The sequence below is a fragment of the Squalius cephalus genome (genome assembly GCF_949319135.1).
Source record: "Squalius cephalus genome assembly, chromosome: 9".
NCBI lineage: Eukaryota > Metazoa > Chordata > Actinopteri > Cypriniformes > Leuciscidae > Squalius > Squalius cephalus.
In genome coordinates, this window is record NC_137130.1 from 4,185,043 (window position 1) to 4,201,925 (window position 16,883).

The window sequence follows — 16,883 nt, forward strand, 5'->3', positions numbered from 1 at the left end:
GGGTGACCGAGAAATGCTTTCATTTCATATGTTTTGTATATTATTTCTTGCTTTCGATGGGAAGTACCTTTGAAGTCTCATCCCGCAGGTTAAAGGTCAGCTCCAGATTGGTGAGGAAATAGTCTGCGAACTCTGGATACATGTCTAAAACCTCCAGCAGCTCTTCTCTCTGGATGGTGTGCAGGTCGCAGTAGCTGAGCGCTCGGACGTCAGCGTTCGACTTCCCCGGCTTGGCGTACAGGTGGATCATCTCTCCAAATATATCATTCTTACCTGGAGAACAAAGCACACATTCAGGTTAGGTTTGTCGTAAGTCTAGAACGCAGATGCATGAATGTTTAGACAAATGTGACCCTCAAAACCAGTCACATGGGTTGAGAAATTGACATTATACATAATCTGAAAGCTGTATAAATAAGCTTTCCATTGATGTATGGTTTGCTAGGATAGGACAATATTTGGTCGAGATACAACTATTGAAAATCTGGAATCTGAGGGTGCAAAAAAATCTAAACATTGAGAAAATCTCCTTTAAAGTTGTTCATTTATGTTGGCGATTGTGCTGCATTCACTCACAAAAATAAATGTTTTATATATTTACGGTAGGAAATTTACTAAATATCTTCATGGAACATGATCTTCACTTAATATCCTAATGATTTTTGGCATAAAAGAAAAATGGGTAATTTTGACCCATACAATGTATTGTTGGCTATTGCCACAAATATACCCGTGCGACTTGAGACTGGTTTTGTGATCCAGGGTCACACACGTTGCCTTTTTTATGTGCACTACTGTCACAGAAGCCGTACAGTACCACACTGTTTGCCTCAGAGACTGATCTATATGCTTGTGTCTGCATGGGATTTCAGATGCTGATTGTGTGTGTATACAGTACGTGTGTCTGGACAAGCAAGGTCAGTTCAGGTCATGCGGATTAGCAGCGCTCGCTCTGCCTGTGGAGATTATGAATCAGATGATGTCAGGTACTGTATATGCTGTTCTTTTCCCCTCGACCTCTCGTTGAATAACAACTGTTTGTTCTTTTGCCTTTCTTTAAAGATCTCAGAAAACAGGATTTGAATTGCTCTTTTGAATTAAAGTGCCACTTTTATGCTATTTTAAAGGCTCCTTATTTTGTTGAGATCTACATGGATCCAAGCTCAAAAAACACTTTAATCGTCAGAATCAGCTCTTTTCTCACAGTGTCTGAAATGTTTGATGTCTCTTTAAACCCCTCCTTTTCTGTCTTCTTTCTTTCTTCTATTTGCATTCTGAATTGTAATTAGTCTTGCCTTCCTTGCATATATTTAATCATTTATAGCCGCCTTTACACTATTGATTCCGGTGTGCAGTTGAAAACAAGACGTGCGCTGAGCGATATGACAGATTTCATTATTGCAGAAACAAAGAATTTTATATAATAAAACACTGACTTTCGAAAGTTTGAGGTTGGTTGGATTTTAAAATGTTTTTAAAGTCTCTTCTGCTCACCAATGCTGCATTTATTTGATCAAAAATTTACAGTAAAAACAGTAATATTGTGAAATATCATTACAATTTAAAATAACTGTTTTCTATTTGAATATATATTTAAATGTAATTTATTCCTGTGATCAAAGCTGAATTTTCAGCATCATTACTCCAGTCTTCAGTGTCACATGATCCTTCAGAAATCATGATGATTTACTGCTCAAGAAACATTTCTTATTATTATCAATGTTCAAAATGTTTTTGCTGCTGTTTTTGTGGAAACTGTGGTACTTTCTATTCAGGATTCTTTGGTGAATAGTAAGTTAAAAAGTACAAATCTTTTGTAACATTATAAATTACTTTACTGTCACTTTTGATCAATTTTAATACATCTTGTTAAAAAAACAACAACTTTTGAACAGTAATGTATCTCAACCTTAAGAAGCACTGCTTGTTCAGGAAGTGCAGATGTATTTTATTTTTAATTATACATCTTTCCTTACCATTGTCTCTTATGTTTTATAAAATGGCTCAAACGTCCTGCACCAAAGTCCATTCAAGTTACAGTTTATCTCAAAAATCAGCGGGCTCTCAGCTGGGCCGCTCCCGGGTAAATGTCAGGCCCACCGAGTGATTCTGCTTTAAATGAGAGAGACGTGACTGAGCTGCAGGTGACATTAAACTCAATTGGCTAAAATGCCTGACACGGCTGTTCATAAGGGATCTGACACCTTTCTAAATCTCACCATGAAGATGCAGAAGAAGTGAAGCATTGTGGGCCTTCCAGTGGAGCACAGGAGGGATGAGAAGCACTTTCTCTTCTTAATGGATCCAAAGAACATTATTAAAGGGATACTTCACCGATTAGCATTAAGCTTTGTATCAGTAGAAACCCGGTAGTATTTTCGAATGACCGTGCTTCCCTCCCTCATGTCCCCCTGAGACGAGAGATTTCTGTATTGTGTGCCTGGAAAAAAACCTCAGATGACGCAAAAATCGTCATTTATCTCATCAGAGGCTTTTTTGTCCAGAGGCGAGAGACTCCAGCCAGTAGGAGGAGCTCGTTCCGCATGTCTTCAACCCGCCCATAGGGGGATCTCACGATTAAACGCCGTCTTTTCAGTTTCGAGTCGACTAGTAGCCTAGTTGTATCATTTCTCCCGATACTGCCCTCTGTAACCGGTAGGCGTGGCTTGGGAGTGTCCTCGTAGGGCAGCGACGCAAGTGCATTCTGGGAGTTGTTGTCTTTCATCCACATGAGCCAAAAATACATTTTCTGGCTTTTCTCAGTCTAGAAGGCTCCAACTTCTAAAATAATCTCACATTTCTACTACATAAATGACCCAATTTAAATACACATTCATCTTTCCAGCGGTGAAATATCCCTTTAAATGAAGGCTCAGGGTTCAACATGAGTTCAGCTCTATTGGCAGCATTTCAGCATAAAGAGTCACTTTGTGAGGTTTGAGAACTTCTCACCGTGCTCCGTCTGCACTGCACTGTTTTGACCCTATTATGTCACCGAATATTCATCTGATGAAAAAACAGAGCTTTTAAACTGTGTTGAAGTTGAGAAGACCTGTCAGTCACACGCCGGCTCTCTGGCATCAAAAGTGCTGGCTAATTATTGTTGTCATGAACTGCACATGTATCGCTCCGATATTACACAACACTAAGGGTTCGCTTTCAGAACACAAGCAAATGACTAAAAGATTGCAGTGGCGTCTGGTGGGTTTTAAAATAAAGGAGGCACACTGGGGATCTCCTCGCAAGGATTGTTTTTTTTCCCCTTAAATAGCTCTTTTTTAAATGTAAAGAAAATGACATATAGCAAGACGATATAAATATAATTTCACTCCCCTCCCTCATCACTTGACGCACAAATCCATCTTTTTTATACTACTTCGCTGTTTTAGTAGTCAATAGTGATGGAACGATTAATGGGTTAATGCACAGTTTCTGATTTCAAATATTCTAGTGAATTTCAAGTATATAATGCGTAAAAACGTTTAAATTAGGCATATTTATTTCAAAGTTTTTCAAATGTTTTTGAAAGAAGTCTGCTCACCAAGACTGCATTTGTCCAATCAAAAATACAGTAAAAACAGTAATATTGTGAAATATTATTACAATTTAAAATAACTCTTTTCTATGTAAATATATTTTCAAATGCAATTTATTTCTGTGATCAAAGCAAAGTTACTCCAGTCTTCAGTGTCACATGATCCTTCAGAAATCATTCTAATATGATGATTTGATGCTCAAGAAACATTTATTATTATTACCAATAATTATGATTCATGATTCTTTGATGAGTAGAATGTTCAAAAGAACAGCATTTATTTAAAATGAAATTCTTTTATAACGTTTTAAATGACGTCTTTACCATCACTTTTAATCAATTTAATACATTATAGCTGAATAAATTAATGGTAAAGTTGAATGGTAAAGTATATATGGTGTATATGGTATATAATGGTAACTTTGTGCATCTCATGTGGTTTAAATGAATTGTATATCAGCCATAATCTAGTTATCAGTATTTTAGCATCTGCCATTAAAAAACTCATTTGTCAATCACTACTAATGTAGAATTCCATTCAGATCAGACAAGATCTACAGTTTCTTATTTTGTTCTTTCCCTCACGTTCTCATGTGCAATGTCTCTCTCTCTCTCTCTCTCTCTCTCTCTCTCTCTCTCTCTCTCTCTCTCTCTCTCTCTCTCTCTCTCTCTCTCTCTCTCTCTCTCTCTCTCTCTCTCCCTCTCTCTCTCTCTCTCTCTCTCTCTCCCTCTCTCTCTCCTGTCGCTTTGAAGATGCCAGACACATCCAGCAGGAGCCACTTAATAGAAATGTCAGAAGCCTCTTCTTATCAGACACGGTTCTAGACACAGAATGGAACACAATGCAAAAAAACCTGAAAAGGAAAGGCAGGCTTGTTTCCAGAATATGCTCATCTGTTTGACATTTTCTGAGAGAACAATAACTGTGCCTTTTGATTTGTAGACGGAGCAAACGGCACCCTGGGCACCTGGGCTCTCTGCTGTGTGTTAAAGCTTGTAGGGACAATGGCACATCTACCCAGTGGGAGATACAGCGTGTGCCCTCTCTCTCTCTCTCTCTCTCTCTCTCTCTCTCTCTCTCGTTGCTAACCAGCGCATCGGTAAACAACAGAAAGTCCTCGCACACACACAACTCAAACTATTGCATTATCGGCTTTCTCTAAAACATCGATCACAAGAGCACAGTGAGAAATAATGAGACAATGACATATATTCTTATGCAAGATTTTAAAAATAGTCTACTCTTGATTAAAATAGTCATTTATAAGTGAAAAAGTGATTCCTTAATTAAATATCTAGAGCAGGGTTATTGAAGTACCAAGAGGTCTAATCTCAAAATTTCCTTCTAAACGCGACTGAGTAATAGTCATTATATTTTTTATAAACTAACATTTGAAAAGTTTGGGGGTCAGTAAGATTTTTTTCTTTTTTTAAAGAAATTAATATTAAAATTAAATATTAATATTAAAATTATTTAAATAAAAATAATTGTATTCAGCAATGATGCATTAAATTAATCAATAATGACAGTAAAGCATTTATAATGTTCTAAAATATTTATATTTCAAATAAATTATGTTCTTTTTGACTTTATATTCATCAAAGAATCTTGAAAAAAAAGAACGTATTATGGTTTGCACAAAAATATGAAACTATTTTCAACATAAATAATCAGATGATAATAATCATAAATATTTTCTGAGCATCAAATCATCATATTAGAATGATTTCTGAAGGATCATGTGACACTGAAGACTGGAGTAATGCTGAAAATTCAGCTTTGATCACAGGAATAAATTACATTTGAAAATTTATTCAAATAGAAAAGAGTTCTTTTAAATTGTAATAATATTTCACAATATTACTGTTTTTACTATATTTTTGATCAAATAAATGCAGCATTGGTGAGCATGTTACGTGTGTGCATATATACAGTGCTATGCATAAGTTTAGACACCCATTCTAAAGTTGACTAAAAAGAGGAATAAAAAAATCATCTTTTGGAAACTGAACTTAATGCCTTAATTTAAAAAATTAGGAAAAATCCAACCTTTTAGGACACCAATTTTCTTTGTGAATGAATAATGTATCATAAATAAATAAATGTTCTTCCTTAAAATACAGGGTGCATAAGTTTGGACACCCCTATGTTAAATTCCCATAGAAGCAGGCAGATTTTTATTTTTAAGTATTTTTTTTAATTTTTTTTTTAGGATACTATGCATCCTGATAAAGTTCCCTTGGCCTTTGGAATTAAAATAGCCCCACATCATCACATAGCCTTCACCATACCTAGAGATTGGCATGGAGTACTTTCCATAAGATCATCTCTCAATGCAAATCAAACTAGCTTTTAGGCTAACTGAAATAAAACCATGCCAATTTCTAGGTATGGTGAATGCTATGTGATGATGTGGGGCTATTTTAATTCCAAAGGCCAAGGGAACTTTATCAGGATGCATAGTATCCTGGATCCATGAAGTAACTGGCCTTTAAAAATAAAGATCTGCCTGCCTCTATGGGAATTTAACATAGGGGTGTCCAGACTAATTTTTTAAATTAAGGCATTAAGTTCAGTTTCCAAAAGATGATTTTTTATTCCTCTTTTTAGTCAACTTTAGTATGGGTGTCTAAACTTATGCATAGCACTGTATATATATATATATATATATATATATATATATATATATATATATATATATATATAAAACCAGGTTACTGCTGGAAGAGGTGTTACTGAGGCCAGTAGGGGGCGCTCACTCTGTGGTCTTTGTGGGTCCAAACGCCCTAGTAAAGTGACGGGGACACTATACTGTAACAAGCACCATCGTTCGGATGAGACGTTAAACCGAGGTCCTGACTCTCTGTGGTCATTAAAAATCCCATCCTGGCCAAATTTGCAGAGAAAAGCACTAAATAAAATGAAATGAATAATATATATATATATATATATTAAAGAAAAAAAATATATATATATATATATATATATATATATATATATATATATATATATATATATATATATATATATATATATATATATATGTGTGTGTGTATATATACATGGTATATATACCAATGTGCAACCTCATATATATACACACACACACACACTCACAATATGCAGCAATTGTGCAATATATACCAATCTGCAGCAATGTGCAACCTCATAAAAAAAAAAAAAAAAAAATATATATATATATATATATATATATATATATATATATATATATATATATATATATATATATATATATATATATATATAATTTTTTTTCTTTAATCCTCCCTTATCTGGCTTTTGTTACTCTGAACAATGCCTGAACTTCGTATTTTGAGCACTTCTTGCGTTGTTTTTGCCATTTCACGATTAGTCCTAAATTGTAAGTCGCTTTGGACAAAAGCGTCTGCTAAATGACTAAATGTAAATGTAAATACACGCACACATATACTATATGTATATATGCACACACACATATAATATAATGTGTGTGTGTAATTTTATAGTAATATTTTTTTTTAATTCATTTTATATATTCATGTTTTTCATATATTATGGATTTGAAGTCACTTTCCATTAGCGCTTCCTTCAAAACAAGCTTGTGAGCTCTTACCCAGAATGGCCACCACTATGTCGTCCTTGAGGATCTCAATGGATCCTCGAGACAGGAAGTAGAGCGCGGTGAGAACGTCTCCACAGTGCACGAGTGTGTCTCCAGGAGGGGCGTGCGTGGTTTTGAAGCGCATGGCGAGAGCACGCAGACACCCTTGAGTCGCACCCTGGAATGCCTTACATCCCTGAAGGAGACTTTGGTTCAGATGGAGACAAATATCTGCCTGCAAACACTCAGGAAAGCCCTTTAAGACCTGCAGAGAGACGTGAGAATGAGGTGAAAAGATACTCCACTCTATCAGATCCATTACTGAAGATTAAAGGCAAAACATTAGTGCAGACATTATCTTCAATTACACTGTTTGTTATTCTGTGGTGTTAATAGGCTCTGTAACTCGTACACAGGCAACGTCCTGACTAGGGTTGGAATTTCGAAAATCGGATACTTGTTATAAAATTAAAGGGGTGGTATAAAGCCCTTTTCACAAGATGTAAAATAAGTCTCTGATGTCCCCAGAGTGTGTGTGTGAAGTTTTAGCTCAAAATACCCCACAGATATTTTTATATAGCATGTTAAAATTGTCACTTTTTGTGGGAGAGCAAAAACACACCATTTTGTGTCTGTTCCTTTAAATGCAAATGAGCTGCTGCTCCCGGCACAGGGGGCGGAGCTTCAAGAGCTTGCACTCACACACACACGCACTGAAAATTTCATAAACTTTTAGCCTTTTTTGTTCAAACCGGAGGAGAGACTCAAGAAGAGGTGACATGTAGACAACATTTCTGAATGGTTAGTTGGTGAATTTATAAAGCTTATGTGTAGTTATCTTCTAGTCATTGATTAGCATATTCTGTCATGATAATCTATAAATCGTGTTCAGGGGGCGGGGTTTATGTAAATTCTGGGGTTAGTGATGTCACTAACCCGGGAGGAAGCTTGTGTAGTCTCTACCAGCCGTTTGTTGTAATCCTTAAAAAGCGATTTCTTTAAAAGCAAATATCTCTCTTTGCTTTAAACTTTGAGCGTTGTAACTTTGCAGATGTTGTTTATGCTCAAACAGCAACATTACACACTAACTAAAGTTAGAAAACTGAAATCATAATCAACCACCCCTTTAACATATGGATTCCTCTTATTAATTCCTTTGTGTGCATTTTAATAGGACTTTAAACCATTCAAGTACAAGAAGACCCACGCACTGTTTTCTGTGCTGCGCACACATCCAAAACTTGCTCACAGAAAGCCGCTTCTCATACCGACTAGTGCGTGACACTGAACTGAGATCTCTTCTGCGTCTTTTTGCACTTGAACGGACAAATACACACAAAATACTGTCAAAATATCCTCATAAACAGTCGATTGTCTTAAGTGAATGTAAACAGTCGAGAAAGAACACGCATGTGTAACAGTATATTGTGTTTCTTAAAGTGACAGTAGCCTAATATTCCTGCTGCCGTCTCTATACTAACGTTAGTCAACAAAGAAAATCCACTCACTGTTCTTGACTGAATAACTTTTGTAAATATATTTGTAATGTATATATTTTTTTTATAAAATGCAGTATTATTTTACATTTGATTACAGTTTCTGTACCTGAATACCTGAAAATCACACAATCGTATGTTTGTTTAGTTGTATTTATTTTTTTATTACTTGACTTTTATTAGTTTACTTTTCTTTAATAATTCTTGAAATGTATTTTAGTTAGGCTAGTTGTTTTTGCTATGGTATTTTTAAACCAAAGGCAAAAGTTTCTTGTGTAAGTGTTCTTTACCCTGTTGATTTTTGTTCATGGTGTTCAGCTACAATCAAATGTTTTGGAGTAAGACTTCGAATAAATGTGAATGATATCTACGTTTTTTTTTTTATCTTATTGGAATTGAAATTAGGCATCGATTAGCAGAATAGTTCAAATGCAAACGATACCTAATCCTAACTGAAATTTCAGTGAAATGTTGTTTGGCACTAACAATACAGTACTCTTATAATAATAATAATAATAATAATAATAATAATAATAATAATAATAATAATAATAATAATAACACTCACAAATGTTAAGTACAATTTAAAAACAAGACTTATTACTGTTCGTAAATTTGGGGTCGCTAAGATTATTTAGTATTTTTGAAGGAAGTCTCTTAAGCTCAGCAAGGCTTCATTTATCTGATCAAAAGTAAAAACAGTAATATTGTGAAATATGTAATGTGATGCAGCCTTCAAGACGGGAGCGCTTCTATGATGCCTTAAAGCGACAGTTCACTAGGTTTTGGAACAGAGTCCTGGTGTTAAGAGGGTTTTTTTCCACTGCTAATGACGTTTTGCATTATGATGTTTGTGCCAAAGTATTCATCCAGCTAAAGTGGCAGGAAAGAGACTTTAACCTAGACAGATTAAGTGAAAGTGAAAAAATGATGCAAGTGCCAACTACTGTGTACATACTAGCAGTGCAATTATAAATTAAAAGAGAGGAAATAATGAGGCTTCAATAATAGCCAACAAAAATGATTCAGTTTCTTAGCAACATGCAGACTTGCTTTAAGAAATGCAACTTTTAATCTCCAAGTCTCGTCTAAAATAGAATGGCTACGATAGACGCCCATCTAATATATGTTAAATCATGCTAGCATGAAATATGTATATGCGAGTATATATGATTTTGATGCACTTTTTATTTATTTTTATTATAACTATTATTGATGTGTATGAGAGTTAAGACATGAATGAAGATGCGTTTATATAAATACCTCCTGCTCTTCCCAGAGTGGCGAGGTCGATCCATTTCACACGAGGCAGACATGGAGAGAGACAGGTGTTGCTTTCAGTACATAAACTCACACTTTCATACTGTGATCACATGTTCAGATTGCATTTCAGAGATCATTTATAGGAATAGCTCAGCCAAAAATGAAACGTCTGCCATTGTTTACTTATCATATAGTCAAGTCACCCTTGTATTACAAACACATATTTTCTTTTTTTGAGGAACACAAAATGAGAACTTTTTTTTAATTTGGCTCTTTTATATATTTTACAGGTCATTTTCAGCGAATAACAACTTTAATTTTGCTCTTTTTCCTGGTGGAAAACGATTATATTTCTTCAGAAGATTTGGAATACGGCGCACAAGTTGTATGAACTACTTTAATTATTCTCATATGGTGCTTTTTCGTCTTTTTTAGAGCTTTTGCATTCCACAGAAAAAATAAGGAACGTGAAGGTGAGTATATGATTAAAGTTTTTTTTCATTTTTGGCTGAATTGTGCCAACAAACATGACTTAGCACAGGGATGCACACACTTTTTCGTCAGCTGAACCCGTTTGACGTAAATGATGTTTTATAAACAAAGTTCGGGAGGAGCACATTCAGATAATCAATCCAATCTACTTGTCATCAAACAATTACGTCTACCCTAATCAGCATGACGAAGCATATATATATTCACTCTGTCAACTCACCTAACATTCCTTGACAGTTTTTCAGCATCCCTCCACCACCCCGACTCCTCACTCTTGGCTCATTCTTTTACAGCCAGGAATACGGGGGGATTACTCTGGGTTCGGGCCGAATACCGAGCCCGGAGCCCTCTCCTCGGACAGCATGCCAAATACGCTTTTATTCTATCTGACTTATCTGTAAGTGTTAACTCGTGAAAATATTTACTTGAAGTCCCCCAGTCTCTGCCTCGGATCGTTGGCTGAACGTCTGATAAGTATGGCACACAAAATTGGAAATGCTTCAGGATCTGATTGGTTGAATTCTACAGGATTTCCAGGAGAAGTGTGTCGCGTTCTATAAAGGTCTGACTGGAAATAAAGCATTCGTGATGCCAAACCCCCTCATGGAAGAAGAAAGCCGACGTGTTTTCAACTGTGACAATGAGCACTTATCAGGATCAACTAAACGCTGGGCTTTATTGCAACTCGTATAACTGTCTTCCACTAGCGTTCTTCTGTCAACAGTGTTACTTGTTAAAGGCACACTATGCAGTTTCCGTTTTTCTCAAACAGCGCCCCCTAGAGTCACTTTGGAGAACTTGTATTTAGCGTTACTGTCGTAAAGACCACTCATGCAGAGCCGTCTCTGCACTCTTCCGACCGTGCTTTCTTCGTTTTATTCGTCGACTCTGCCATGATTCACGTCTGAAATGCGTGCTAGTGTCTTCCACAGAGACTGCTTCATATGTTGTTGATGTGTGTGACGTCGTGCCGTAAAGCAAGTCGTGATTCTCGCGAGATTTGTCGGGACGCCACCTCTCAAACTTGCCTTGCTGGTTTTGCCAGCGGCGTCCCCCCCACCCCCCTTGCTATCGGGATGATTCACCCTACTACGAGTTAGTTTACCATCTAAATGATTTCGAAGCTGTTATATTAAGGTACAAATCTTGCATAGTGTGCCTTTAAACAAACCAACTTCAATGAGCAACAGAAATTAAATAGCGGAGTGTCGATTTACACTAAGTGTTGGCAGAGGCTATTTACACTAACTCCGCCCACTGATGTCTGATTGGGCCAGACAAAATTACAGTAGACGGTGATTTGTCAACAACAGCTCAATTCAACCCGAGTTCGAATCTGCCTTTTGCCAAACTCGCTCTACTCCCTTTTCCCAACAAATAACAGATTTGAAAGGCATTTGTCTGAAAAGTAGAAATAAAGTGTCTAACGTGTCAGATAGGGGTAGGTGAAGGGAGGGCTTTATTGTGCCAATAAGGTGGCATCCATTTAATAATTTAATAAATGTAATAATTTACACTGTTATTATTGCATACCGTTTAATGTACAACAACACTGAGGTGCAAATAGCATCTGCCACTATAAGTATAAAAAGCATCTAACTACCATGTACACATATTGCAAAGAAAATGCTGCTATTTTTACAGTGTAAATAGAAATCTATTTCTATTTAAACATAGTGTAAATAGCATCTATTGCTATTTGCGCTTAGTGCAAATAGCCGCTACCATAAAATAAACCTACATACATCCGGTACTTGTGGCGCACATGCAATGCAGACAGTTCAGAGAAAAAGCGCTCGCTTTTTGTTTTATGATTGTTTTTAATTGACCTTTTGCAAAGCCTTGATTTAAAGAAACTATTGATAGATCCTACACTCAAAAAAATGCTGGGTTGTTTCAACTTATGTTTTGGTCGATAAAAATTAAAACCAACTGATGGGTTTGTCCATATTTGACCCAAACATGGGTTGAAACCATCATTTTTTGAGTGTGTCTTAGCGAATCTTAAAAAAAGGTTTGAAAACGCATGCAATGAAATTATCATGGCTAAAATAGTTGAATAACTAGATCAGGATGTATCAAACGCACCGTGTTCAGGTCGATGCCATTGGTGTAGGTCCACGAGTGTTGGAAGTACTCCTCCAGTCTCTGCCTGAGCGGGTTTGGGATCTGGTGGAACCGGATGAACTCTTTCACACGGAGCATCTGCATGTGGTAGCGAGCCGTCCCCGAATACAGCCGCTGGATGATGGCAGAAACGTTCCCAAAAATGCTGGCGTACATCAGAGCTGGAGAAGACAAGGCAGGGTCACATGGGTGAAATTGCAAATGCAAGGTTATATTATTATATAATATATATTATTATCATTATTATGCTTGATGTGTTCTGATTCAATAGCTGTATTTTTAACTGTGCTGTCCACTGAGGGATGATGGGATAGATTTTTGACTTTGGACTGGTTTTTCAATGTCTTATCTTTAAAGACTTGCACTGGACGTGCTGGTTTCATCTCATATATGAAACCCCTGCGATTCAGCAATACCTGCTAATGCACTCGCGTTCACGTAAAGTAGCCCTGTAGGCAAGTTTGGGTGAGCGAGGGTGAAACGCTAGCCTGGGTGCCAGCCCGAACCCCGCCCACAATATTTTTTGGTCGGGAAGTTCGGTCTGGACTCGCTCCGTTGAGGAGCTATTATGCCCGAACAAAAATTGTTCGGACCAATCAAATTGTCAGGGCGGGCTTTATACGATGATGGACAGATGAGCAACGGTAACGTAATCACCCACGTCACCAAAGAGCGCTTGATTTGAATTAGTTTACAACAAAGACGAGTGCAGCTGGAGAATTGAGATTTCACGAGTTCACATTTACAAATAAGTCAGATAGAATAAATGCATATATAATAAGATTTCACGAGTTCACACAAATAAGTCAGATAGACTAAATGCGTATATGACGTGCTGTCCGAGGGCTGTGGGCTCGGTAGCCATACTCCCCGTGTTCCTGGTTGTGAGAGAACAAGACAAGAGTGAGGATTCGGGGTGGTGGAGGGATGCTGAAAAACTGTCAAGGAGTGTTAGGTAAGTTGACAGAGTGAATATGCTTCCTCATGCTGATATAGGGTAACGTTAGACATGGTATTGTTTGATGACAAGTTGATATTGGATTGATTATTTGTACGTGCTCCTCCCGAACTTTGTTTATGAAACATCATGTGTAGATTCCGCCATCGCGTCTGTTATAGAAGATATCCACAGCGCATTCATTTTAAAAGAGGAACAGAGAGCCGCGACATTTTGTAGGTTGAAAATATGAATGAAGAACATGCGTCATTTACTCCGTTGCTCTGATTGGTTGTAGGTCTATCCAATTGAGTGCAGAGTTTTTTTTTTTTCCTGGTTCGGTTGAGACACGCCCCATAATCAAATCTCTATGGAGCAGTCTCAGACTCACATTCTGACTAGAATATGAGTATGACGAAGTCAGGCTAGTGAAACGCACAAGGTATAGAGCCTTTAATGCCCTGTAGATGGCGATATCACTTTTGTAGCAGAAATAAACTGCTGCAGAAAAAGTTAGGTGCTATGCAAAATGCAATGAGTAAATGTATTGGTGTAAAAATACATACTTATTTAAAAATGTAGTCAAGTAGAGAGTAACAGTTGCTAATATCTTTGATGATCAGAGTACAAAGTAGCCAAAATGATACTTCACCCAAAAATAAAGAAAATTCTGTCATCATCCTCAAGTTGTTTCAAACCTGTATGACATTTATTCTGAATTTCTATATTTCTTTATATCAACTGTTTGGTTACCAACATTCTTCAAAATATCTTCTTTTGTGTTCAGCAGAAGAAAGAAATTCATACAGGTTTGAAACAACTTGAGGGTGGGCAAGAAATGACAGAATTTCCTTTTTTTGGGGGTGAACTATCCCTTTAAGTACAGTAACTACCTACATTTACACAAATGCTTTACACCACTGTCTGTCCCTGAGTGCAGGATGAGTCCTCAGTATTTTTACTGTAAATGTATAGCCTATGCTAAAATGTATTTTTGTCAACATTTAGCAGTACAGTAGCTGGGCTAAACACTAACAGACATGGATTAAAGATGATGTCATGGGGTCTTGAAAAGACAATAAACATATTGATATGAAATAGTATTAGGATTAATCTGCTAGATTGAAACAGAGATTAAATATGGCAGTCTGAATTGTTTACAGATACCTGAGTCATTTCAAATTCATTGCAGCCATCTCAGGACAAGCACTTCAATTGAATATTGAACAATATTAATTCATTTTTTTTTTTTTCATATACCTTGCTAAGTTTCTCTCACGATCAAACAGGGCTCAATTATATTCTTTAAAAATGTTTTTAAGACTCTTATGCTAACCAAGGCCGCATTTATTTGATCAACAATACAGTAAATATTGTGAAATTTTATTACAATTTTAATTGACTGTTTTCTATGTGAAAATATTTTAAAATGTAATTTATTCCTGTGATCAAAGCTGAATTTTCAGCATCATTACTCCAGTCTTCAGAGTCACATGATCCTTCAGAAATCATTCTAATATGATGATTTGATGCTAAAGAAACATTTCTGATTATTATCAATGTTAAATATTCATATTTTAGAGGAATTCAGCATTCTTTGATGAATAGAAAGTTCAAAAGAACAAGATTTATTTGAGAGAGAAATCTTTTGTAACTAATAAATGTCTTTAATTTCACTTTTGAGCAATTTAATGCGTCTTTGCTGAATAAAAGTAGGCCTACTGATTCCTTTAAAAAAACTTTAAGCTTTTAAATGGTTGTGTACATATTGCTTTCACTATTCAAAGGAATATTTCACCCAAACATTAAACTATTTAGTCACCTTTTTTTTTTTTTTTTCATTTAAACTTTCTCCCTTTCTGTTTCTCCAGAAAAATAATTGTTTTTGTTTTGTTTGGGACGTCATGAGGGCGAGTAAATGATGACAGAAATGTCAGTTTTGGAACGATTGATCCCTTTAAGCTATTTGCGTACATGCATGTGTTTCAGACTTACATCCAATGAGCATGACGCAGATGGAGAAGATCTTCTCCGAGTTGGTGTTCGGGGACACGTTTCCAAAGCCCACGCTGGTCAGCGAACTGAATGTGAAGTACAGTGCAGTGACGTATTTATCCTTTATAGTCGGCCCAGAGCTGGGGTCACTGTAGTTTATTTTCTTCCCAATGGACACCTCGAGATTGTCAAGCCAGCCGATCTTATGGTCCAGGTACGGTTTCTCCATATTTCCAATGGCGTACCAGATGCAAGCGAGCCAATGGGCAATAAGAGCAAATATACACATGAGGAGCATGAGAACTGCAGCGCCGTATTCAGAGTAACGGTCCAGCTTTCTGGCAACACGAACCAGTCGGAGGAGTCGCGCTGTCTTCAACAGGCCAATCAGAGTGGTCGTCTTGGGAAAGAGAGAAGGTGCTCATTAGTAAGATTGCAAACAGATTGTATTTTACCAAGAAAGATTGGAAAATACTCATTTGACTCATTAAGGCTAATCAGGTTATCTGTTGCTTTCTCTTAGGCTTCAAAACCTAGTGATCTGTGCTTTTTAATGTTTTCCTTTTCCCTTAGTGTGTGATATATCTGTTTGTGCATTTAGATCTGCAAAGTAGGATTTATTCCATCTAAGGGTGCTTTCACACCTGCCTCATTTAGTTCGGTTGAATCGCACTAGAGTTCGTTTTCCCCATTGGTGCGGTTCGTTTGGGCAGGTGTGAATGCGGCAATCGCAATTGGGTGCGCACCAAAAGCGGACCAAACAAGTGTACCGAGACCACCTCGAAGAGGAGAAACGAACTCTGGAGCGGTTCGTTTGTGGTGAGAACGTGATCCAACCTCGAACAGAACCAACTGCCAAAGAACTGCGCATTTTTGGACTAAACCAGTTGCCGTAGTCAGCTGCGCTGTGCATTATGGGATGAGGAGAAATGTTTATTGACAGTTTGCGCTTTAACTTGGAGTTGTGAGGAGGTGCGGAGCCTGATAGAAATTATTAACATTATTTTCGAGCCTCATTCCTCGTTTCATTCTCAAATATTATTGTTTGTCTAAAGTGGTGTAGACAAACTATATAATAAAATATGACCAAGGATACAATCAGCCCACGCAGTCGTCTCACCATAGTAAACATCGGCGTGTTGTTTGCTGGATTTTCCACCTCTTTGTTTACTTCCGGGATTTCTGTTGGAATTTTCCCACATGTTAATTCTGACCAAATGAAGTGCAGTTATGGAAATGCGTTCAAGACACATCTGGCCAAAGAGTGATGTGGATGTTGTCACGTGACTGCATTTTGGTTCGTTTTATCAACTCATAAACTGATTCGGACCAGAGCGATCAGTGTGGTGTGAAAAGGAACCAAAACGCCTGAAAAATGCTACAAAGTATCATTTTTCGCCCTTGGTCCGGACCAAATGAACCGAAATACAGATGTG

At 36.9% G+C, this 16,883-nt stretch overlaps 1 protein-coding gene and 1 long non-coding RNA gene across 4 annotated transcripts in view; one reads left to right on the forward strand and one right to left on the reverse strand.

Moving 5' to 3' along the window:
• LOC307164826 (potassium voltage-gated channel subfamily H member 7) overlaps positions 1-16,883 on the reverse strand; it is a 107,086-nt gene that overhangs the window by 16,057 nt on the left and 74,146 nt on the right. For all 3 annotated transcript variants that reach the window (XM_079881974.1, XM_079881975.1, XM_079881973.1), the window contains 4 exons: positions 15,448-15,847; positions 12,477-12,676; positions 7,150-7,402; positions 68-273 (listed from right to left, as the gene is read on the reverse strand). In XM_079881974.1, the coding sequence (XP_079738100.1) occupies positions 68-273; positions 7,150-7,402; positions 12,477-12,676; positions 15,448-15,847 (1,059 nt within the window). The remainder of the gene's footprint in view (positions 1-67; positions 274-7,149; positions 7,403-12,476; positions 12,677-15,447; positions 15,848-16,883) is intronic.
• LOC307164838 lies at positions 233-7,243 on the forward strand. The gene is made up of 3 exons (XR_013822349.1): positions 233-297; positions 873-986; positions 7,181-7,243. It is a non-coding gene; the product is annotated as an uncharacterized lncRNA (long non-coding RNA).